Below are 26,373 nucleotides of genomic sequence, written 5' to 3' on the forward strand. Positions count from 1 at the left end.
CACATACACACACATACACAGAGCGTGTATGAGCTCATGATGATACTGGGGTTTGAGCGTATGAGCGGCTGTAAACAGTCCATTCAAACTTCTTTTCAGGAGGTGCTCCGAGTTTGGCTCGTGAGCATTTCAGTATGTCAATAAGAATTGTCAGCTTATAAAAACTGCCTTCAAATAAACACAGGAATTCAATGGTCTGCCCAAAGAAAAGTTCTATAAACTGGATGTGTAAAATTGAAGACATTACAAAATAAATATTCTGTATTACTACTCAATAGAAAAAAATATATATTCAAAGTTGTGGCAATAATACTACTAACAATAATTAACATTACATTTTTATTGTTATTTTTAAGCAATATCACACAAGCAAAAGTGTACTGAAAATTTGCATGATGTGATTAAGCTGCTAAATTACACATTGCAGATTTCTTCTTAAATTTTATTATATATACAGTGAAGCTCTGTTGTGCAGCACTTTATTTGACCAAAAATAACTGCAGTTTGTTGAGAATTATTGGTTATAGTTTCATTTCATTAAAGGATTATTTCTTAATTTGTTAAGGCACAATTTTGTTTATAAAATTTGATAAATAACATGGATTTAAAACTGAAAACACAGAATTTGGCAAATAAAACTGAATTTAAGAGAAAAAAAAACTATTATCATTGGCCTGTGCTCTAGTTGCACTCATACATATATTGTGCAAGAAAAAACAAAACACACTCTGCGTCTGAATATGTCAAGCCGCGCGGCTGTGCTGATGATGCAATTTGTGTCACACGTACTGTGCGCAGAGTGATTCGCATCACGCACACCCTGAAGTATACTTTGGCCTTTACACTCCCAGCGGCAACATGCAGCAAACTAATATTACCAAAAGACAACAAAATGAAAAGGAAGGAATTTTCATAATAAATCTATATAAAATATTTAGATGTCTTGCCACGATATCATAATTTTCACACTACTGCGTTCATGTTCAAGCCGAATAACACCGGTATTACCGCTGGTTGGATGATAAGTGGTACTATGGGGTAATTTTGGTTAAGCAATTGCCTACACAATATTGCAAGGCAGCTTCATATTTCAGAATTTCACTATTTATTTTAACAAAAAATTCAAATTTACTGAAAGAAAATTGTGCAGTTTAATTGTGTGTTGTTCAACTTTTTGAAAGATGGCTTTTTCAACAGTTGTGATGGGCAACATCTCTTTGGCAATGAACCTAAATCATCCATGCATTCTCTCCATCATAGGCTACTGGTCGGGTATTTCGTTGTCCGGGCAAATATATCGCTTATTGTGGGTTGTTGCAGGTTTAATTATGGTATTTTATTACCTTTCATCCCAGGACCCAGTTTAGCTGTTTTGGAAGAGTAATGATTTTGTGTGTGAATAATTTCTTTTCTCCTCCTAGGGCTGGGCGATATGCAAGAAATATGTACACAATATTTGAATTTATATATAAAATATATATATATATATATATATATATATATATATATATATATATATATATATATATATATATATATATATATATATATGCTGATAAAAAGTTAAACGATCAGCATCAGGCAATTAGATAAAAAGAAAATTGGACATCGGATGTTAAAATCCTGAGTGGAGCATCCCTAATATTCAAGTCGGCTGGGTTTCAAAAACTAATGATGATGATGATTAGTGGGCTGAAACCCTGTCACAAAATAGACAAAAACAGATACACGGTGGATGGGTACAATTTGAAAGTGTGCGTGCGTGTGTATTTGGAAGTTATTCTAGGGCTTTTATATGTAATGTCCCAATTGCTCAGTCAGTATTGTTGAAAGGGAAAATGTCTTTGATGACTGAATGGCACAGTGGTGAATCATTAAATGAAAGCTTTAAGCTTGTAAAGGTTTTGTACAACTAAGCTTTTCTGAACATGTTAATCATCCAATGCAGGGGTGGCCAACCAGTCAGAGACCAAGAGCCAAATGTTTTAATCTGTTACCGCAAAGAGCCACATCACACACATGGGCACACATGAACATCAACCCATCCCTTCCTCACACACACACACACACCTGCTCAGCCATATTTATTGTAAATGACACACACACACACACACACACACAGACACAGACCTCTGCTCAGACAGATTTATTGTAAATGAAACACACACCAACATGATAATAGCAGAAATTGACTCCTACTCTACTACAACCACAGGCCAGTCATTTTCAACAATGAGCATTGTGAGCACTGTCTCACACACACAAACTCTCAGTTCAACCAAAACTAAAATAAATTTAAAAACAAATAATAAAATAAAATTATTTACTACGGCTTTTTTCTTTTACTATGCATGTTGCTTAGTGGGACTTCTGGCATTCCTTGCCTTGAACAATCCTCCTCAAATCTGGATTATATTCTGTGGTTGCCACTCGAAGCAATTCTTTCACATGGGTGTCAGTCAGAACAGATCGATGCTTTGATTGCACGTGTTTCAGTGTAGAAAATACAGACTCGCAGACATATGTTGACCCAAACATAGACAGTATCTTAAGCGCAGCCCGTTTGACATTGGGGTATTTTTCCATTGGCACTCTTTTCCAGAACTCAATGGTCCCTTCCATTAAAGCAGGTTTCAGTTGATCCTCCTCACAAAGATCGATCATCTCTAACTCAGCCGCAGCCTCATCTGTGACTAGCGGGGCTTTCAAACAGTCCGTCTCGGCATTAAATGGGTCGACGAGGAACGTAATCTGTGACCTTTTCAGTTGTAGATCACGGAGCCGGTCCAAAAAGCTTTCTTGCAAGTTTTCAACTAGTGTAGCATATTTGTTTCTTTGGTTATTCAGGGCGGCGCTGGTGGCTTTTAGCAGAGTGGGAAAATGCGTTAAATCTCCCTTTTGAATATGGGCCTTGAACAGCTTCAGTTTGTTGACAAACGCAAACACACTTTGAACCAGGTCAGGCAGCATTTTTAACTTACCCTGCAAGGTCAGGTTCAGTCTGTCCAAGTGACACAGCATGTCGACCAAAAAGGCCAGATCCATAATCCACTCGAGGTCCGAGAGCTCGGGATAGTTCTTGTCCTTCTCTTCCATGAACAGTTTCACAGCATCCAAAAGCTGAAAGAAGCGAGAGAGTACCTTGCCTTTTGACAGCCACCTTGCAGTGCAGTGGCAAGTCACCTGGAAGCCCTTGGTCCAGCTCAGCGATGAGATTCTTGAATTGCCGGTGGTTCAGCGCATGTGTGCGGATGTAGTTTACGATTTCCATCACAGGCTTCATGACGTTGTCTAAATTCAATGATTTAGACACGAGTTGCTCCCTGTGGATGATGCAGTGGAAATTCCAAAAGTCGGGAAATGTTTGGTCAGCTTTGCACAGCCACACAAGTCCGTTCACAGATCCGATCATTGCTGGCGCTCCATCCGTGGCTATTGCTGTTAGTTTTGGAATGGGCAGATTTGCTTTCACAAATGCAGCCATCATTGTTTCTTTCACATCTATGCCACGGGATCTGTCTTTTAATGGCACAATATCAAGGAGTTCTTCTTTGATCAAACAATCGTTTGACACAGACCTTGCAAATATTGCCAACTGAGGCTTGTCTTGTATGTCACAACTCTCATCCAATGCGACACTAAAATACTCGCAAGCTTGAAGGTCAGAGTGTAACTGTGATTCAATAGCTGTGTTAATGTCCGATATTCTGTGTTCAACAGTGTGGCGGGACAGTTGGACGTCTGATACCATTCGTTTTAGTTTGTCGTTTTCAGGAGACAAGATTTCAACAACATCACCGAGGCATTTTTTGATGAACTCCCTTCATTGTACGGCTTTTTAGCCCGTGCAATGTTCCAAGCCAGTTGATATGATGCAAGCGTTACAGTCCCTGAGTGCTTCGTAATTTTTGGAAAAACTGTATCTGCTTTTCTGCCTGACTTTTCAAAGTGACCAACTTGTGCTTACGAAGTTCACTCCCTTTTGGGAATTCCTGGTCGATGTTAGCATGGAGTGAGCTGAAGTGGCGCTGAAGATTTGAAGCTTTGAAATGCGCTAATGACACCTGACATATAAGGCAGAATGGCTTGCCATTACGTTCAACAAAAAAATATAAACTCTCCCACTCTGTTAAAAACTTCCTGTGTTCATCTTCATATTTTCGTTTTGCTGTGCATTTTTTCCCTGCCATTTTCAGAGCGAACTTGACACAAATTGTTTACTCAAATGATCTTGCTCCTACTGGGAAACTGAGGTATTTTCATCCCACGCACAAGCAATTTTGACGAAAATAGTACCGTATCTCAAGCGAAGTGATGAAAAAAAAATAAATAATAATTGATATGAACTTAGGCTAAGAGCTGCATGAAACCGGGCAAAGAGCCGCATGCGGCTCGGGAGCCGCGGGTTGGCCAGGCCTGATCCAATGCATTATATAAGACATACTTTTTTAATATACTACAACTAGCATTCAAAAGCTATTTGCCACTGTGAAATTTATATAAGTTATGTAGTGTATATTTCTTTCAAAACTCTCAAATAGAACTGTTCATCGATAGTTACAATAAAGTATCGATATATCACTATAACGTTTTTAACTTTTTTTTTTTATTGCACATGCAACTAAATTATTTGCCACTGGCTCAAATTTTTTTTTTCGATTTCACTCACCGGTGTTTGATTGGTGTAGTGGCGAAGACGTTCAGCATGAGATCTCTTCACTGTGTGTTGAGAGTAAGGGCTTTATTTTCATGACTGCGCTAGACACGGTGCAACGACTGTACTGAAATAAAATGGGTTTTAACATGACTCTAGTGTGATAAAATCACTTACCTTGTTTGTGTAAAGTTATATAGTATTTAATCTTTGTTGTCTTGACGACGGAGTTCCGGTAAATCTCGGTAACTTTCGCACAATGTAAAGGAAACCAAAAAGAGAGTTGTCATGACTGAGTTTTTGGTTTTCATCATTGCCTTCTGTTCTGAACAAGCCATCATGTACGGAGGAGACACAATGGAATGTGTGTGTCTCTAAACAAACTGCTTGTTTGAAACGAGTAGCAGAACTGCGACCAATGTGCTTGCTCCGGTCTGGTTATTGACTTTGATCCATTCTGACTAGTGATTTCAACCTCACCATGTAATTTTTTTCCAACGTTAAAATATGTGTACCTGTGAGTGAGTGTGTGTGTGTGTGTGTGTGTGTGTGTGTGTGTGTGTGTGTGTGTATATATATATATATATATATATATATCTATATATATATATAGATATATATATATATATATCAATACATTGCTCATACTTTTTAAGATGTTCCAAGCCCAGTACAATAATGTAGGCAATCTTTACCATTTGAGAGATCGGAATACCCGTTTACAAGAATTGATGCTATTTAAATTACTTTGCACTAAATGTAATTTACGTTTAGTCATTTAGCAGATTCTTTTTCCAAGCGACTTACAAATATGGAACATAAGCAATTTGTCATACAAAAGTCAACAATATCTTCAGTATCACACTGCCAAGTTCTCACAGTGGCTGGACTAGTAAAGATGCTAGCACAGAAAAAATATTTTTTTTAATTGTTGTTGTTATTATTAAGTGCATTTAGAGTGGATTGAATGTGGATTGGTTAAGTGTCTGCGGAACAGACATGTTTTCAGCTGGTTCCTGAAATGTGAGATGGTTTCAGCAGATCATGTGGAGGTTTGAAGACCATTCTACCACAGAGAGTGAGTTGGGATATAGACCTGGAGGAGTGAACTAAAGTAGTTGGGTGCGGATTTGATGGCTGTCCTGAATGCCAGAGTCAATGCCTTGAATTCGATGCGGGCAGCTACTGCCAGTGGAGTGAAATCAAGAGTGGGGTGACGTGAGCCCACTTTGGCTGATTGAAGACCAGACATGCTGCTGCGTGCTGGACCTTCTGCAGTGGCTTAATCGTTCTAGCTGGGAGAGTGGCCAACGGAGCATTACAGTAGTCTAGTTGTGAAAAGACCAGAGCTTGGATCAGGAGCTGTGTAGAATATTCATAAAGGAAAGGTCTTGATGTTGTAAAGCAAGAACCTGCAAGACCAGGTGGTCAATGAGATATTGCCAGTGAAGTTAAGCTGGTCATCCACCACCACTCTCAGGTTCTGGGCTGTCCTGGTTGGAGTTAGCATAGATGAACCAAGATGAATAGAGAGGTTGTGGTCAACTGATGTGTTGGCTGGGATCATGAGGAGTTGGCAAGATCAGGGCTCCAGACTAAAAAAATTACTAAGGAGCCATTGGCTGTTTTATTTGCCAAATCACAGAATTGCTTGATTTAGATTGTTGTTCAAAAACAAGATTGAAAACCAAAGAAACGACAGCGGATAATAAACGACAGCTCATTAATCTAGTGTTTAATATATATGAGTGCACAAATGTGCATTCCTATTTTGTCTCATAAAAGTTTTCACACCCCTTTCAGAATTTATACAAATATAAGGATAAAACATTTGTTTTAGTACAGCCCTTCAGAAATTACAAAACAGTTAACAGGTATTTACATAACGTATAATAAGCTTATAGTAGTGTATTGCCTTCTTGAGCATCAGTGAACGTTTTCGAAAAAAGATTCGGTACATAACACAGGATTTAATACACATGGGACTACTAATAAGACTGCGACTAAAATTATTATTGCTACAATAATTTAAAATCTAGTCACCATTGGCGACAGTCAGGATATGTGCTTTCATATGCGGTTTCGTCAGATATCTTGTGAGTTATTGAATACATCTTTAGAGCTCCAGTGTGCACCCTTTCTGTTGATGATATGAGCTCATATCACAAACACCGCGTGAGCCATGATGTCCGATTCATGAACTAATTACTCTTTTGAACCAGAAATGTATAATGAATCACCCAACAAGAGCTTGTTTGAGCTCAGGTTAGCAGTTTGAATTAGAGTCATTTTCTCTGCGAATCAGCCATCGGTGAGTTCCCAACTGAGAGCAGATATTTCAAAATAGCAGTCCCATGTGGATTTCGGGCACCTTTATAATTAAAAGTCCCGTGTTATGTACCAAAACTTTTTTTTTCCTGTTTTTTAAAATTAATAAAAAATAAAGTTCAAAGTTTGAAATTAAGGTGTCTTGCTTTATTGTGAAGGCTTAACCCTAACCCTGCTTAAGTAAAATTACCACATTGCACCACCTTGCGTCCAACCTGCGCTAATACGTCAGTTATAAAGTATCGTCGGTGTCCTGTGGAGTTATTTTCCAACCAAACCAGTCAAAACTTGGTCGACCAAGACTCTTCTCATCGACTAACGTTTGGCCGACTATTAGGGGCAGCCCTATTGTTTTTTTTATATTTTTTATTGACTTGTTCATTGAACTGTTGTATATAAGCAATATCACACGAGCAAGAGTGCAAGATGTTTAGTGCGAGTAATTTTTTTTTAGTGTGGAGCCCTGGTAGTAGTAAATAGATACAGAGAGTATTTAGCAGAGATGGGCTACTTCTATTAAAAGGAATGGGAGAAATTGGAATGCCCCACAGTCAATGTATGTAGAAAGGTAATCCCACCTTAAAGGTAAAGGACCCAATCACCTTTTATGGGGCTTTTCTACTGCACAGTACAACTCGACTCAACTCAGCTTGCTTTTTTGGGGTTTTCTACTGTGAATGAATCTCCTTTTTTTACTACCACCTCGGTCGAGGTTCCAAGCGATCCAAGCCGAAATTAAATTTGACGTCAAAATTCTGCAGATCAATGATTGGTCAGGGAGAATCGTCACTACTTGCATCACTGAATTTCCGACACGCGACATCAACCCGCTAGTTTTAAAGTTAGCAACAGCGATAACCGTATCATTGTTTGCGTGACTTTCGAATCATGAAAAAAGAAATGGCTGTGTGCAAAACCACGCCGTGGTAAATAAACTAAGTGAAACGATCCACTTGTTAGCGTTGAGTGAAACGAAAAAGTCTCTCAGGAAGCGTTTCAGCTTTTGGCCGCACACGGCTACCACCGGACCTACCAACAGTGTAGAGAAATCTTTAAAGTGACTACAGAACCATCAAGGAAATGTGGAAGTGGTTCGACCAAATGGACGCTATTTCAACCGGCGAGCAATGCGTGGGAGAGCGCCCTGGACTCGGCAACAATGGAGGATGGTACATTTTGTTATGTTAACTCTATAATCTGCTTGAAAGCTTCACTTTATTTAGTTGACCAACTACTGGAAGCTTGCTTCTAAAACAACCTGGCCAATTTAACTGTTACACTTGTGTAAAATCACCATGCAACAACTGCTTTATGCAGCACAATTAGCTAGTGGCTAACAGCTAGCGGTTGTGTTATTGTTTTGGTCAGTTTGTGTCATGTTTAAATTATGTCACGGCAGTAGAGGTGGCGCAACTATGACGATCATCCTATAATCCCGCCCATGTTGAGGGGCACTAAACTGCAGAAGAAATGCCAGCTCTGAAAAGTAAAGTGAGTAGAGTTGAGTCGAATCGTAATGTGCAGTGGAAAAGAGCAATTAATTACAGACATTGACTGTTAATCAACTCATGTTGATGATTCCAGTGTTGTTCAGATTTACTGCTGATTTGAAATACAGTTGAAGTTAGAAGTTTACATACTCCTAAGTCAAATACATTTAAACTCCATTTTTCACAATTCCTAACATTTAATCGAAGAAAACATAATAATGTCAAAATAATAGTAGAGAGAATGATTTATTGTAGCTTTTATTTCTTTCATCACATTCCCTGTGGGTTAGAAGTATACATACACTGTGTTAGTATTTGGAAGCATTGCCTTTAAATTGTTTAACTTGGGTCAAACTTTTTGGATAGCTTTCCACAAGCTTCCTCCAGACAGAACTGGTGTAACTGAGTCAGAATTGTAGGCCTCATTGCTCACATGCCTTTTCAGTTCTGCATACAAATGTTCTATTGGATTGAGGTCAGGGCTTTGTGATGGCCACTCCAATACCTTGACTTTGTTGTCCTTAAGCCATTTTGCCACAATTTTGGAGGTATGCTTTGGGTCTTTGTCCATTTGGAAGACCCATATTACGACCAAGCTTTACCTTCCTGGCTGATGTCTTGAGATGTTGCTTCAATGTATACACATAATTTTCCTTTCTCATGATGCGATCTATTTTGTGCACCAGTCCCTCCTGCAGCAAAGCACCCCCACAATATGATGCTGCCACCCTCATGCTTCACGTTTGGGATGGTGTTCTTCGTTTGCAAGCCTCACCCTTTTTCCTCCAAACATAATGATGGTCATTATGGTCAAACTGTTAAATTTTTATTTCATCAGACCAGAGGATATTTCTCCAAAAAGTAATATCTTTGTCCCCATGTGCACTTGCAAACTGTAGTCTGTTTTTTGGGGGGTGGTTTTGGAGCAGTGGCTTCCTCCTTGCTGAGCAGCCTTTCAGGTTATGTCGATATATGACTTGTTTTACTGTGGATATAGATACTTGTCTACTTGTATCCTCCAGCAATCTTCACAAGGTTCTTTGCTGTTGTTCTGGGATTGATTTGCGTTTTTTGCACCAAACCATGTTTATCTCTAGGAAACAGAATGAGTCTCTTTCCTGAGCAGTATAATGACTGTGTGGTCCTATGGTGTTTATACTTGCATTCTATTGTTTATATAGATGATTGTGGTACCTTCAGGCATTTGGAAATTGCTCCCAAGGATGAACCAGACTTGGGGAGGTCCACAAATTGTTTTTTATTCTAAGGTCTTGGCTGATTTCTTTTGATTTTCACATGATATCAAGCAAAGAGTCACTGAGTTTGAAGGTAGGCCTTAAAATACATCCACTGTTACACCTCCAATTCAGTAAACATCCTATCAGAAGCTAATTGTCTAAAGGCTTGACATCATTTTCTGGAATTTTCAGAGCTGCTTAAAGGTTAACTTCTGACCCACTGGAATTGTGATATAGTCAAGTGAAACAATCTGTGGTTAGCCAATTAATTTGAATGGCTTCAACCTAAGTGTATGTAAACGTCTGACTCCAACTGTATGTTCTTTGATCGTAATCTTGACCAACCATTTTGGCTCTTGTATGCTGCTTGTTTACATAGAATAATAGCTGTCCGAGAGCATTCCAAAGTTGGCCGCCAGTGGATTGACTTGCTAGAAAGACCTTGATAGATTGACAGAATGGTTGCCACCTCTCCGTCTTGCAGCAAATCCTGGTTTTGTCAGTTTGCTCTCGTCTTAAATGAAGCTGGATTAGGGTTTGATGACATTTAGATTATTATGTCTTGGAGCAAGGCGAGCAGTAGAGTCTGCTAGATTTCTTTGGCTGGGTCTGAAGAGGGTTTTGCACACCTTCCCCTTTGCTCATTTTATACGCTGGAGGATGCAGGAACTGGGGCAGTTGCTTTAATTTTAACTGCTCCAGCCCTCTTGTAGCACAGAATTGCTGTGTAATCCAACCTTTTCTGACATGCAGTGGAGCTCTAGGAATATTTTAGTGCTCTCGAAAACAGGACATGTCAAATTGTAAGATAAATAGAACTGTCCTTGTTCCTAGAAAAGTTTATAGAGACTTTGAGACATTTGTAAGCCTAGAGTAAATGCTTTCTGTGGTATCATGCAAAGAAAGTTGCATACTTTGTCTTAAATTCTGTTTTATCAGCATCAACAGTGTAAATCAAGTCGTCAAAAATATGGAAAATTCAGGTGTAGAAAATATGTAATTGTCATAAATATATTTTTAGTACTTTTCTCTGTAACTTTTAAAAATGTAATAAGCTTGTAATTTAAGGACGTATTTCTATAAAAGTGCTGGCACTTAAGGTTTATTAATGGTAACTTGAGTATTCACCAACAAAAAAAAAATAAGTTAACAGGATACCTAACCAGACAGAAATAAATGGCTAATTTGCCATAAAGAGTTGAGTTGGCTTACAAGAGTATATTAGCTTGAAGTTCATTTTAAAATGTTATAACCATCTATTCTAATGTTATTTTCATACTGATTACGGCATTTTTATCAAATAGCATAGAATGTTTTAGAATGAGACAAGCCATCTTATACCATAAACACAGAATTCATAAAATCGATTGCTAATACTTATTTCTTATTTACTTTGCTGTTGTTTTCCCACCAAAATTGTCACTTTGTGGAGGTTGATGTCAAAAAGGAACTGACTTGTTAAAGTGATATTAGTATAGACTTATTATAACTAAATCTTTTTTTTTTTTTAAATTTAAACATTTAAATGACAGAATTAAAGTACTTGAATCTTCGTTAAAAAAAAAATGCCAGTTTTTCTTGGTAAATATTGCAACATCCACTCATAGTAAAAATATTTTAATACAGTGATGCTCCTGTAATGGAAGAGAATGGAGCTTATCATTTTATAAAAGCACTTGAATTCTTCTTTTAAAACTTTTGTATTATTTGAGCTGTAAAGTTGTTTAATTCGTCATTTTAGGATTTGTTGACATTACAGTGTCATGGCAACAGAGTTGTTAAATTGTATATAACTTTACACAGAAAAGGTTAGTAAGTGATTTTTATCACTAAAACATGTTAGAAAACATTGTTTACATCTTGTGGCTATACTTTTAAAACAATTTGTATTTTAACATTTACAAATTGGCCCCCATTCACTTCCATTTTAAGTGCCTCACTAGAAAGGAGGTGAAAGTCAAAATTTTGTGTGTTAATCAATATAATGCCACAAATGCTTTAGCATAAAGGGCTTTGCACACCATAATCGAATGTTCAGCGCGATTTTCACCGCAATCAACCGTTTTAATCGAAACAATAGATTCCTAACAAGCCATTGTCATCTTGGCTGAACATTCACACGAAAAACACATGCCGACAAAGCAAAGCTGTTTTTTTATGGCGAATGTGTGTGTTTTTTGTTGTTGTTTTTTTACCAACAAGATTCAACGCTGATGTAACTTGAGCAGTGAGGATGTGTAGCATCAAATGCCTTATAACCCGATTTTTTTTCTCCTTCTCATATGTGTTCTCTTAACATGTAAATGATATTGCTGCATCACTGCCTTGCATCCCCTTTAAAAATGATCTGATCTTATTTGGATTGTCTTCAAAATTTATTGAACGATATTCATATATATAATTACATATTTGCTCTGAAATGGCTCAAAGGTATTTTTTTTATTTTTTTATCAGTGTAACCATCATTTCATCCAAACTGCCGTTGTAGCCAAGTAGATTAAATATATTAAAGGCATTAAATAAAAAATGTATAAATGTATAGTTTTTTTTAGTAAATAAACACAAGGGAGAATGAAATTAAATCATTTTCATTGATATGCACTTTATATTTAATACAAAATGATACATTGTAGCTTAATAAAAAATTAGTGTACTGATGGGCTATTTATGAAACTTAATGGCCAAATTAAAGCGCATTAAAATCATCACGATATCCGTCAATTTTACATCGTCATCAAAATTATCTTCATTATATCGTTAATAATCAATATATTGCCCAGCCCTAATTGCTGCATTGTTTGGCCTTTGCATTAAATCTTATGTAAGTTTTTAATAAACAACTTTATGGATCATAAATGTTTTTCTTTGTCAAATAGTAATATTATTGCTGTGAATTGCAGTACACTCTGTGTGCCTTTTGAATACCAAAGACAAAATCCTTACTGCTGTGCTATTTTTATTTTTCGTTAGCAGTATTAAAGTATCTAATAAAGGATCAGACTGAAGATAAGCTTTGTTGGGTGAGATCTGTGTTTTATTGCTTGCACTCTTGGAGCATTAAACATGCAGGGTTTCTAGCAAATATAACACAAGTAGATGTACATGGCAATAAGATACAGTCAGTCATTTTGGTTCAATTGTTAATCATCATCTCACCCGTTGATGGGCTGAGGGCAGATCAACTCAAAAGTGTGTTGAGCCACCTACCGTTCCAGGGTAAAATTGCTTGTCGATTAGCGCCACTTATTGTAAAGGCATGAATGTGCAAATGATGAACATCAGCTTTAAAGGGGAAAGGGACATTAACTGGTGATTGTGCCTTGTTTGGTGTGAAAAGGCCTTAACTTGTATTGAACCCAGAATATTCCTTGAAAAAATTAGTTAAATATTTTATCCAATAAACTGGACTGGAACGTAATAAATCACTGCATTGTAAATGTACCCAGTTTCAGTTTTTTATGGCAGCAGCTTGTTTTGGTCTCTTTGGCATGTATATTCACACATTTACGTACACAAACACTTGCTGAGCTACTTTATTCTCATGTTTACTCCTCTGTTACCATGATTACAGATGAGCCTGCCTGCCCTAGTATAGACCATGATGACAGCCATATTCCTGCCTCTGTTATGATATCTGGGGCTCAGGCTATAATCTCTGACAGCCTGAGCCCTACCACCCCCAGTCCACTCATGCGCCGCCAGCTCTCACATGACCAAGGTAAACATTTCTATATAAGATGCATTTCTACTGTACTTATGTAATGCCATCTAAGGGCAATGTGTTGCACATTGATGCAAATGGGTCATGGTGCATTTTGTTGATGTATGCTGAACCTGTGTTTATGTTCTATATAGAATCTCTCAGAAGTGCCATACTGGAATCACAAACAGAAACCAAAACAGAGCGCTCAAAATCATATGATGAGGGTCTGGACAACTATCGTGAGGAAGGCCGGGGGTAAGTGTCTTGAAAACGTGGCGGATCATAACGTTTGTGATTACCATTATTGTCTGTGTGAGTGGTTCTTCGGATTAACATAATCATCCATTTCCACAGACGATCCAGCAAACCGAGTCTTAGGGTTTTCAGAAAGGTGAGAGATGCACAATGTCCCTCATGTTGATCAGCTGTCTTTAAACCAGATTATTCTGTCACTACTAATAGATATAATGACTATTCCAAAACCTAAGGCAGTTTTTTAAAGCATCATAGGCACACTCTTAACATGAAGCCTGTGCCTACAGATATCGTAAAATGCCATTTGCAATGTCAATCATAAATGAACTTTAATTAGTACCAAAACCTTCATTTGACAACTAGCAGATTAGACACAAGTTTCATATGGTTGTTCTGGTTTTACAGGCACTGGATGGCCATAAGTCCGATGACTCCAGTTCCAGGAGAGATTCCTCCACTGAGATCTTCAATGATTCCACCAAAGAGGGCTGGCTACATTTCCGACAGCTCAACACAGAGAAAAGCAAGGTGGGACACTTAATCTCTCTCACTGATCATTTCCTATATCAATAAACTATTATTGAGTATTAAGTTCCACTGTGATACTGTAGTTCTACTGTAATTGACTTTTGGTTATGGCTTTGATTGTACCTGCATTAGCTACATTAAACTATATCAATTTACGTTCCTCTTATTTCTCTTTATAGCGTGTGGGTGGCGGTATACGGGCATGGAAACAGATGTACGCAGTGCTGCGGGGACACTCCCTTTACCTCTATAAAGACAAAAAGGAGGGGCTCGCTCACATCAACTCCCAACTGGAGGAAGAGCCACAGGCAATCAGCATCAAGGCCTGCTTGATTGACATCTCTTACAGCGACACAAAGCGCAAAAATGTTCTGAGACTAACAACTTCAGACTGCGAGTACCTGTTTCAGGCAGAGGGCCGAGAGGACATGCTGTCCTGGATCAGAGTCATTCAAGAAAACAGCAACCTGGATGAGGAGGTTGGTTGACACTGGAGTCAAGTTTGCTTTCACACCCAAATCTGTAATTTGGCCCAAATCTATATTTTTCCCTCTTGTGTGACATAATTGTTTTTTGGATAGTTGTTTTTAGTTTTGATCTGGGCCCCTTTTATTTGTGGAAACCTGATATGTATCCAGTTCTAACTTTATTTTTGTCATAATTGTATGCTTGATTTGTGAAGTAGATGGAGGGCAGTGAAAACAGCCAGTGGCACAATGGCAAGATGTTAGACCTCTTTAATAAATGGAGCGACCTCTATTCAGTCTGAGTTTGTATCAAAATCACAAGTTTTTTGAAAGAAATGACTGAAAAGATGGTCAAGTTACTTCTGATGAACATGCTAGGCTAGGGTGTTATACAACATCTGTTGTGTAGCGGCACCTGTTCTGACCACTGTCTGAAAAAAACAAAAACAAAAAATGGCAAATTTGAGGAGAACATTTTTCACTTTGGCTTGCAGTGTGAACATTAGTTTATCGCCATAGCAGATTTTAATTTAGGACCGTTTTATAAGAAGTCTTTGCCCTATGTCCGCCCCCACAGTGCTGAATGTGCAACCATGATAGTATTACATAACTACTGTATGTCAGAATTTATTTGAAAACCCATGTGAAAACCAGCTTACAGCTAACACAACAGCACTTTGTCATCTGCTCAAATCTGTCTGAAGGTGGAATTGTTTACTGAAGGTGTGAGGATTATGCATAGGGTTTTTGTTGATTATCTCGTTCTGTGTTTGATAGATGAACTGGTTCTTTTCAATTCTCCTATTTTACCACCACACTAATGTTGCTTTATTGTCTTGGGTTTTTAGAACGCTGCCATAACCAGCACTGATCTGATAAACAGAAAGCTCCAAGAGTATATATCCATGAGGTAAGGAACACATCATAGAAACTAGCTTGTCTGCAATGTTAATTTTCAAGATGGTGGATCTGTTTTAAAACGCAGTGAGTTGCCCGGCTTTGCCTGGCACCGCATTATTTGCAATAGTTTTACTTTGCCTCAGAAGCACAGCCACATCTTCCCTGCCCCTTTCCTCGAATTCGTCCAGTGGGATTGAAGCAGTGCGTGCGCGAAATAGTGATTGGCGGAGACCAGGCTAACGCAGCGATGATGTCACTTGGTATGCGCGAACCCACACGAACAAGCGTCTGTGTCGAGTATAAACCAGGCTTTAGGCCACACTAACACATCCACACTCATCCATAGTAGAACAGCGTGTTCCTCCACTAAATGTTTTTTCAAAAATGCTCTCCACTATTGACTACTTTGGAAAACGATGACGTTAGAAAACCATAAATGGTGTTTTCAACCAAAAAGGTATAAGTGGGGACGTGGCCTAATGTTCACAGTTGATTTCTCTGTAGTCAGTCGTTAGCATGTTGTTAAGCAAATAACATTATACTCAAAGTGCAGAATTGTCCGTTTAAATTGTGTAATGTACTTAATTTGTAAGTCGCTTTGAATAAAAACGTCTGCTAAATATAAATGTACATTGACACGTGGCATTTCCCTCAACTCGGTCTATTATCTTGTTTAACCATTTTCTGAGTTTGTCACAAGGGCGTTCTGGAAATATGCTGGGTCCCTTGCAATGCATTCATGAAAACATTTATGAGTTAGTCGCAGTACATTATGAGAATATTTGGGGTTTGTTCTAGGATTGCTTTAAATGTAAATGGTGTTTGAAACATTTGGACACAACAAGGCATCTTAGTAGCCTTGGCTTTGTTCTCTACTCTTTGGAACAGGTTACACATTGCGAGTGAACTCATGATGCTTTAAAATGTCTCTCTTTAACCATTTTTTTAAATCACCGGTATGCTGAATTAGGAAAGCTTGCCTTGTGTTCAGTAATGTGTGTTTTTGTTAAAGTGCTCCCAGCAGTAAGACAGAGCCGTCACCCAAAACCTCCCGGCAATCTCTCAGCATTAGACACACTCTGTTGGGCAGCAGTAATAAGAGTCAGAGCCCCCACTCGCCCAGAAATGAACAGGAGAGGAGTAAAGGTAACACACAGCACTTTAAAATGACACTGAAACCTATTATGTGTGCATTATCTCAGTGAAATGTGTTAACAAATGAGATGTGTCTCAGATGACTCCAGTGGAGCTGCATGGAGGAGAGGAATTCCAGGCCTGAAGAAAAAGCCCCAGGATAAGAGGCCCACTGCAGGTGTCACGTTTGGAGTGCGACTGGACAATTGCCCTCCTGCACAGACCAATAGAGTAAGATGTATCAGAATCATATAAATTAAACCATTATGTGTGATTCTAAAAAAATGATTGCAAAATATGAGAGAATTTTTTTTTAATTAAGCTTACTGTTAGGACCGTTCATATTTTTTGCATTGTGACATTTTCATGCCAATTTTCCTCCTATGCATTTTTTGTTACAGTAATGAGAATTGGTGGGATATTTACATAATTGTTATGAAAATGTCACAGTGCCAAAATCTTAACTCTTTCATTTTCTTTAAGCAAAATAACATGTCTAATTTGATTTTGAGGTGAATTATAACTCACTGTTAATGAGATTATTGCTCCTTTTGATATTAAAAATAACACTAATGAACCGTCTGTTATAGTTTGTGCCTTTGATCGTGGAGGTTTGTTGTAAGCTGCTGGAGGAGAGAGGGTTGGAGTACACTGGGATTTATAGAGTTCCTGGAAACAATGCTGCCATCTCTAGCATGCAGGAGGAACTAGACACTAAAGGCATGACGGACATTGATATCCAGGATGATGTGAGTAAACACTGCCATGTGCAATGTCATATTGTTGAGTCTTGCTCATTATAAGAATGGGCCGATGGCCCCCTGAGTTTCGGTGTACATGTTTCTATGCCTTGCAAGCATTTACTTTTCTGAGATATATTGAACATTATTATTAAAGTTAAAAGCTTGACAAATTTGTGTTGTTATTTGTCTTTTGTAAAGAAAATGTAACATTTTTATGAAGGATAAAAATATGTTTCTGCTTACACATTGTTTTTTCAAAATAAAAGGTATGTTTTCTGTAGTGGGCCAGTTAAAAATTGGAAAAGCACAAATTCCTGATAGTTTTGTCCTGCCTTGTATGAAAGACAGTCCTGATCTTTCTTTTTCGTTCAGCAGAAGTGGCGAGATCTTAATGTGATCAGCAGTTTGCTAAAGTCCTTCTTCAGGAAACTTCCAGAGCCTCTGTTTACCAATGGTGAGAGACACATGGTCTGAGTTTTCAGTGATGGATTATTCATTTGGTTTTTTCTTGTAAAGAACAACTTCTATCCAAACTCTATTCTGCCCACTGCTGGAGGAAGGCCACCACCTAGAGAACAACTTTAGTAGATATCTGGAAAAGTTGATTAACACTTTATGTAGAAGATGTAAATTATGTTCTAATGTTGCTTGTTTGCTTTGTTTTAGAAAAATATTCCAACTTTATTGACGCCAATCGAACAGAAGACCCCGTTGAGCGTTTAAAAACACTAAAGAGACTGGTACGGCTTATCTGAAGAAATCAGTTAATTTTAGAAAATATTGATGGTTACAAGAATGAAAAAATCCACTGTAAAAAAAAACCTGTAGCAGATTGGAATAAATCATATCACTATGTTTACTCTCCCAGATTCATGAGCTGCCAGATCATCATTACGAAACGCTAAAGTTCCTCTCTGGACACCTCAAAACTGTCTCTGAAAACTGTGAGAAAAACAAGGTATGATCTTTGAGGGTGAAACTTAGATAAGGCAAAAGTACTGAACATTTGCCATGTATTAATAAGACTAATATATAAACAAAATGATAAAAGGGAATTAAAAAGAGAGGTTTTTTGTATTTTAATAGATGGAGCCACGTAACTTGGCCATTGTGTTTGGGCCAACCCTTGTCAGAACTTCTGAAGACAACATGACCCACTTGGTCACACACATGCCCGACCAGTACAAGATCGTGGAGACTCTTATTCAGCAAGTAAGATTGTTTCCATTCTTTTCCTCATGTGTGAACATAGTCTAAATGTTGCTGAATTGACCACCTGCTTTGCTGTTCTTCAGTATGATTGGTTCTTCACTGAAGATGGAGATGAAGAGCCAACGGTAAGTGTATATATATATTAGACGGTAGCTGCTTTTCACTTCTGAGATTACCTTAATATGAACATTATTCTGTGACTGTCCAAGAACTAAAAGAAAGTCAGTGTAACTGCAGAGTCTCCAGGGTAACACTAGCCACTTTTCCACTGTCATGCCAGTGTGAGCCAGGGCTATCAACTGGCCAGACTGGGCCAATAGCACACCGTCCATAGTCTCGAACCATGGAAAGTTCTTTCTTTGAGCGCTGCTTTGTCCATTGTTGGTTTTAATGAATTTGTACTGTACCTGTAATTTAAAAAATGTTCCTGAACCTGTACCGTTGTGCGCTGGATACACAACCTGGCAAGTTCAGCAAAACTCCGCCTTTGACAATGACCCCGCCTCAATACCCAGATGGTCATGTTTGGCCCAAGGGTAATCGTCGAGCCAAAGGGCATTGGCCATTAGCCCTGTTAAAGCCCAGAGGAGGCATGATGAAGCCCCGGAAGTGACAGTGTGAATGCAACTGGCACGTACTAGCATGCCTTCATTTGGCCCAATAGTGGAAACACGGCTACTGGTTTCCTCAGGCCAACAAGTGGACTGTAGAAAAAACTCTGCCGTCTTTCTCATCTGCACTGTTTTCTCAGTACCTTCCTGGCCCATTTTACATATGGTATTAACATTCATTTTGTCAACTGAACCATGTGTAAAGGTCTAAATTCAGGCCTAAACTGGGCCCATTGCATTTTGTGATCCGATCACTGAAATTGCAGTCAGTCATTTAGCAGACACTTTTATCCAACATGACTTACTACTGAGGAACATTGCAAGCAATTTGTCATATATGAGTCAAAAATATCTGCAGTATCGCACTGCCAAGTTCTCTTGGATGCTGTAAGGTATGGATTTTCATAAGCCTTCATCCTGATTCATCCCTGACAACATTGAAGGGCCGCCTACTAAAGTAACACTTATCATTGTGCCAAAACAAATGTAAAAAAAAATAAGACTTCACTGAGCATTTTCGATATTTCCTGACTTCAGTGTGCAGTGACTAGACACCCCTCTACATAATCCAATCACAAGGAGACTGATTTGAGGTTCATGTTAATAGATGGTGTAAATGGCATCTGTCTCAGCTGAACAAGTGGATGTTTATAACAAGTGTAAACAGCCTTTATCACTTTATTGATCCTACTACTACTTTCATTGCTCTCATTTGCTTGTGTATATCAGACCACCGTGGAGCAGGAAAGCACAGTTCAGTGTCAGCCTGTACCCAACATTGACCATCTGCTCACCAACATCGGCCGTACGGCTTCATCGCCGGGAGAAGTCTCAGGTAATCCTTCCAGCACAGTTCAACAGTACCATTACGGTTGCGGAATGAATTTGATTCAGAAAGGGAAAAGTAGTCTTGATTGTTCAGATAAGTTATTTGTATGTTTACGCCATCTTTAATACCTTTATAGAAGATAAGCAGATACACATGCTTTCCATTTAGATCTCTAAATGTTAGAGCAAAACATGAAGCAAGCGTGCTAGAAATGTTTTGGTACATATGTAAAGGTGAACTATTTTAGCAATTTTGCTTTAGTCAAATTACCAGAAAAATTGGATAAAATAGTTCCTGTTTATATGAAGCTTATGAATCAACCTTGTTTTATTTTTATTAACGTCATTGCTTTGACAAAGTTGTCTTTATTTGGATATGATTTCTCCAGAATTCTCCTTTTGCTTTGGTTTGTATGAGTTTCAGCCTCACTCATTGTCATCCCTACCTAATGCTTTAGTCAACGTTACGACTCCACTCCTCCTTTTCTTTCAGTTCTTTTTCCTCCTTCCCCTTCTCTTGTGCTAACCCGGCGTCTTCTTTCCCAAAAGAAAAGGAAAAATCAATGCAAAACCAGCAGCGGTTTACCCATCTGACCCATCTTGTCTCTAGTGTTTTTCTTCTCCCATGTCCCTGTCCAGCACTGCTCACACATTACCCAATCTTGACACAGGCCAAGTGGGCGGCGTCTGTCACTCGGTGATGTCACTGATGGACTCTGTAATGTCTGTGATGGGCAGCTGGGACTGTAGGAAGAAGGAGGAGTGTTGTCCCCAGTGTAGCTGCCTAGTCTGCAGAAATTCCCGATTCTTTTAATTGAAAGCGAATCCGGGACAAACCCACCAGAAAAGAAAAAAAAATGTCAGAGAAGTCGATATTTGTCATCGTCGTGTTGCACGTTTCATATCATTTAAGACTATAATTAACAGAGAGGATACAGAGCTGTGATGGTGTAATGTGTCTGAAAAGCCTCTTTGCTGTCTCTCGTTGTCTCTGAAGCTGACCGCAAGGAGTTCTAGCATGGTATGGTCTCCAGGATGTCATGTGGTCTGATGGGGTGTGGTGAGGGGCTGAGCCAGCTTAAATCATAAAACCCAAAGACATGTTCAGTGCAAGATAAATGTCATACCATTCAAAAGCATTGCGAATGTCTGGATGGAGAGTTAGCAAAGGGGCTTTTGAGTGGTGTAGTAGCCCATCTGTAGGACTCCAGATGCCCTACCACCTTAGAGCTTTTGCCCCTTTAGCCCCTTTGTGCGCTCCTGTCATATCTGACCCTTGTCCTGTGTCGTAGTCTCTCAGTGCTTTGATTCATTTTGCATCTCCATATTCTGCACCATCAAACTGATACTGCTTAACACAAAGTCTCCCGAAGTTAGTGATTTTTACTGTAAAGGGGCGTTCATGCTTCTGGCGATCTGCAGCAACAAAGTGACCGTAAATCTCATCCATTACACAAATGATAGCAACTGTAGACAGTGAAGCTCACCCTGATACACCCAACAATGCATTGACTTGGCGACCTCCGGCGATTTAACCACTGTCAATGTGAACACCTCTTAAACATTATTTATTCCACAAAAACTTGCCATTGTATTTCACCATATTCCACTTTTATTAAAGATAACACCTTATTAGCCTCTGTCGCATGGAGATGTAAACCTTCCATATCTACAATAGGTCTAATATCTAGTTTAATGATCACATAATCAGCTGATCACAATTACTACTCTATTTACTTAGTGTTATCATTGTGCACTTAAAATTCCACAACCACATATTTTCATCTAAATAAAGCAATTTTAAGTGAATACTAGATATGCCATTAAATGCACGTTGTGTGTTTTAGTTTCAAAGTGAAAACTAACAGCACTGATATGGCAAAATTTTTGTTTTAAACCAAACAAGAGGAAAAAAAGAGAGAATGTGGATTTGAAATATTGAAAAAATATTTTATATTAAACATAAAGAGAACATGGATTTGTAAATATTTTAATAGTTGCAATATTTAAAATGTAAGTAAATTTTCCCCAAGTAGTATTTGTAAACAGAACCTAAAAGTAGATTATATGTTAAATGCTGAAGAAATTTACTTCTTAACGGGTAAGCATTTCAAGTATATTAATTCTGATATTAGACACTAATTAATGCAGGCTTGTAAAAAAAATTATAATAATTGTCTTGCAAAATTAAGTATACTTTTGTCATTTGGCAATAGCAAAGCATCTTGTTTCAGACAAACCTCGCTGCAGCTCTCAGCCCCTTTAATTGTTAGCTGTAAAAATGTTTTATCCCTGCCTTGATGTTTCTGAGTTGGAAAAGAGTGCCTAGATGTATTCTGCTGGCTCTGTTTATGTGTGTCCGTGACTTGCGGTCTCACTGTGGACAGGTTGTCTGTATGTGTGAATGTGTGCATGAGCTGCCTCTTGTCTTACAGCACACTGCAGGATTCTTGTCATCATTCATTCCTCTTTCCTCAATGTTTCTCTGTGTTATGGCTCAACTGTGTTGCCTTCATCTCTCAGATCTCCACATGACTTCACTGTTTGTGCTGTGCCACTGCTGTTTTGGTGAAGGATATTTATAGTTCAGTCTTCTCTTGTCTCTGGCAAGTCTTGTCTTGTTGTATTCTGCTTGAAATTGCCTATTAACATTTTTCTCTTCCTGTTCCACTAGATTCAACCACCAGTGACTCTGCAAAATCAAAGGTGAGTACTTAATTCAAGAGGTCCTCTTGAGATCATTATAAAATCACTTTATTTGATGAGAGGACCTCTGCTTTAACATTGGATTCCCTGAGCAGATACTATGCCATAAGTTGTCATTAAGTTATTGAGAAGTGATACAATGTTAAATATGATAAAACAGACAGACCAGTTATTGTAATTTCCCCTTTCATTAAAACATAGCCTCTGTGCCCAGTTTGAGAGTTTGTATGTGCTTGGTTATTCAGCAGGGTTCCTGGGGGTCTGGTAAGGACCAATATAGTAGAGAGCTGTTGCGTTCTTCCATCTTTGCCAGCCGCAAACGCAAAAAGCCCAAGGACAAGCCTCAGCCTAGCAGCTCTGATGACGATCTGGATGCTTGTTTCTCCAAGAAGGACCTTCCAGTGCAAAATGATCAGAATTGGCCATCTGATGACCAAGTCGAAGAGGCTGAGAGCGAAGTTAGACTCAGTGACCATATAGAAAGGACTGAGGATGGTGATCACAGCCTAGGAGAGAGCCTTGACCTCACCTCTAACAACAAACAGCTAGACTCTGAACATTTGCCCCAGCAAACCTCACCCTCACCGAAGATCATTACAACACCCAAAACTAGTTATAACATACAGATGACTTGCCAAAGTTTCCTGTCAGATCCTCCCTCTAACTACGATGATAGCTGTGTCTCAGATATGGGCACGCTCAACAGCACCAGCTCCCAGGCCTCAGTACCCAGGATGAGGCATGGCAGGATACCAGGCCACTGGACAGAGAATACAGGAACAGGCCCAGGAGCAGAAGTCTGCTCCATCACTTCAGACTACTCCACCACCTCCTCAATGACCTTCCACACAGGGGTGGATTCTATTGCCCTTAGTCCAGAGGTGCAATCTGTCACTGAAAGCCGCGGGGACGATGCCGATGATGAAAGAAGTGAACTTATCAGTGAAGGGCGACCGATGGAAACTGATAGTGAGAGTGACATGTCAGTGTTTGCTTGTGGCCGAGACGGTGGGCCAACTGAACCAGAAGGCAACGTTACACCTTTGCAAGATGTTCCCAATCTAATTCCATCCCATCGACTCATTGCATGCGACACCCTCGCACGCAAAAGAGGGAGTCGGCAGAAGACAGACAGCGAGTCTTCAGCAGATGGACACCGCAGCGACAAGGATTCCAGTCGACTTTCACGAGTATTTGATGCAGTCAAAGGACGATCCACTGGTAGCCTGAGCTCTTCCTCTCGCAGTGAAACGGAGCGAGCTGCTGAACCCATGTGGCGAATTAAAATCACAGACCGGTTAAAGTGTCGTCTGCGGGCATCAGCTGATGACATGTTTGGGGTGGGCTCTCAGCGTACCAGGTCCCCTGAGACTCGAAGTAAACGGAAAAGCAATATCCGCCGCAGGCACACCATGGGTGGGCAACGTGACTTTGCTGAGTTGTCGGTAATTGGCGACTGGCAAAAAGTAGAGAGCACTGAGCTCTCGGCAGTGGATCGTTTAAAGCCCAAGTGCAGTTCACAGGACTTTTCCATCAGAGACTGGATAGCTCGAGAACGACACCGCGCAAGCAATCCCGAAGTTAGCCTAGACCTGCTGGACCTGCACCCTTCTCGATCACGTGACCTGTTATCCTCCGGGCCCTCGTACTCCCATCCGGGTCAGCTGCTCAATGGAGATGTAGCAGCCACTCAGAGCAGGAGCTTAAACCTAGCCTCTGATGCCCACCCTCACAAACTCTCAGGTGCTCAAGTGGTCCGTTCCCGTTTCTATCAGTACCTGTGAAAGTGTGTGAGATTGTGTAACATGTATACACACATATATATGAGTGTTTCTGAATGTCCAAGTATTGACATGTTTTTAAGGTACTTGACTGATTCTTGTGAGCCATGTTGGCGCCAGCAATGGGATGAGCGTTAAATACAATGAGCGAAAGAGTGTGTTTTGTGCGAGATGAGGAAAATGTGTTTAAAATTGCTGTTGCGTGTTCTTTGATGAACAGGTGGCGTTGCAGGCTGTTTTTAAAACCCCCTGTGATGTTTCCTTCTATGAATTAATTGATATACTGACCCAATGTTGTACAAAGAATAGAGGCCCTCTCACTGTAGGTCAACAGAAGTGCAGTATTGCTGGAAAAACTGGATAAGCTCTAGTCCCGATGAATATAGGTCTTAGATTTGAGTATAGAGTCAAGATGGCTGAAATGTTTCACAATGGAGCTGTTTTAATCCTAATGGCATTGAAGATAATCGCAAGTAACCAAGAAATAGAGTGAGCTGGTAGGTCATAGACTGGAATGGTAGGATGTTGAAAAGTCTAAAATGTCTTAAGCCTTGATAAAATATTTTATTGGAAGTGTAAAGAGGTCACATAATTGTGATTGATCCTTTAGTATCCAAAACAAGAATGTATCTGCTTGTTGTAATACTAAACAAACTGTTGTTTTCATTTAGAAGGTGTACATAGCTTTTTTGTTTATTATGCCTGTATTTGGACTGCTTTGTGTTTTGTGCTATGGGAAAGTGTCTGTTTCATTTTCCTATTTCAATGCAGTGCATGGCAGACACTTGGCACAGTAGACGTTTTAAAAGAAAAAAACAAAAGGCAAAAAGGAATTCTCAAAACCTTCCCTCAATTTGCAGTGTATATGTTGCTGTTTGACATGATTATTGTCTCTGGCATAAAGCTAGAAAAAAAACGATACGAAAGGAATGGATTGTTAACAAATATGGTGTCTTCGTAATATGAAAGTGCCTCATATTAAATATTGGTCTTAGGTTATTGAAGGTGCCGCATCATCTCACTCTGATACATTACGGTGTACAAAAATGTTTGAAAGATGAATTTTATTAACTCGCCTCAGCTCAGACTTCATGGAAAAATGAGAAGCTTCCATACCTACAGCATTCCTCTTGAGTCTTAACATTATTTTAATGCATTTTTGTTAAGTTTTTCATTTGGTATTTTAACCAGACTTGAATTTGAAATATTCCTGTAAATTAAGTAACTTAAATGTACATATATATGACCTGTTTTAGCTGTTCCTCTTCCTCCGGCCTTTGTCATTGATCAGTTCCTTTGTAAGTATTGAACGATACAGAGGCGAGGTTAAGGGACCTGTGGGAGTAAACGCGATCATTCTAATCATATTTGGTGGGATTTCAGTCTCCCCTTGTGTGAACAATGCTTCCCTGTTTGTATCATGTCTGATCCGTTCCTTCGGTGGATGCACATTGTAAAACACTGGAAAATAAAAACCTTTTTGTCTGATAAATATCTAGTCATTGAATTATTATTATTATTGTGGTTCCTCCAGCAGAATCATCAATTTCAGATGGATTCCACTAGAGGGCGCACTGCCATCACTAGTAATAATTCCTGAGAAATCAGTCCATTCCAATGTTCTTAAGGAATGCTAGCTTAATAACTGAATACTGTGCAGTGTATACTGTAGAAAACCAGACTGTGAAGCGTAACTAATTATTATTTTCAGCAAATACAGGTGAAATGTTGTTATTCTATGCATATGCCTGTAGAATGCTATTAATACAGCCGTTGACTTATTTGCTGAGTAAAT

At 39.0% G+C, this 26,373-nt stretch overlaps 1 protein-coding gene across 2 annotated transcripts in view; it reads left to right on the forward strand.

Annotated features, from left to right (window-relative positions):
- The window catches only part of arhgap21b (Rho GTPase activating protein 21b), a 103,124-nt gene extending 77,062 nt beyond the window's left edge, over positions 1–26,062 (forward strand). The window contains exons 9-25 of one of the 2 annotated variants that reach the window (XM_052133471.1): positions 13,282–13,428; positions 13,566–13,668; positions 13,768–13,804; positions 14,074–14,196; positions 14,376–14,675; positions 15,512–15,573; positions 16,576–16,709; positions 16,798–16,928; positions 17,288–17,446; positions 17,816–17,894; positions 18,107–18,180; positions 18,309–18,398; positions 18,527–18,652; positions 18,736–18,777; positions 19,993–20,098; positions 22,766–22,797; positions 23,043–26,062. In XM_052133471.1, the coding sequence (XP_051989431.1) occupies positions 13,282–13,428; positions 13,566–13,668; positions 13,768–13,804; positions 14,074–14,196; positions 14,376–14,675; positions 15,512–15,573; positions 16,576–16,709; positions 16,798–16,928; positions 17,288–17,446; positions 17,816–17,894; positions 18,107–18,180; positions 18,309–18,398; positions 18,527–18,652; positions 18,736–18,777; positions 19,993–20,098; positions 22,766–22,797; positions 23,043–24,581 (3,284 nt within the window). In that variant the 3' untranslated portion in view covers positions 24,582–26,062. The remainder of the gene's footprint in view (positions 1–13,281; positions 13,429–13,565; positions 13,669–13,767; positions 13,805–14,073; positions 14,197–14,375; positions 14,676–15,511; positions 15,574–16,575; positions 16,710–16,797; positions 16,929–17,287; positions 17,447–17,815; positions 17,895–18,106; positions 18,181–18,308; positions 18,399–18,526; positions 18,653–18,735; positions 18,778–19,992; positions 20,099–22,765; positions 22,798–23,042) is intronic. The other variant, XM_052133472.1, reaches the window with a different exon arrangement.
- The last annotated feature ends 311 nt before the right edge of the window (positions 26,063–26,373 follow it).

This window comes from Xyrauchen texanus, chromosome 9, assembly GCF_025860055.1.
Source record: "Xyrauchen texanus isolate HMW12.3.18 chromosome 9, RBS_HiC_50CHRs, whole genome shotgun sequence".
Classification (NCBI taxonomy): Eukaryota; Metazoa; Chordata; class Actinopteri; order Cypriniformes; family Catostomidae; genus Xyrauchen; species Xyrauchen texanus.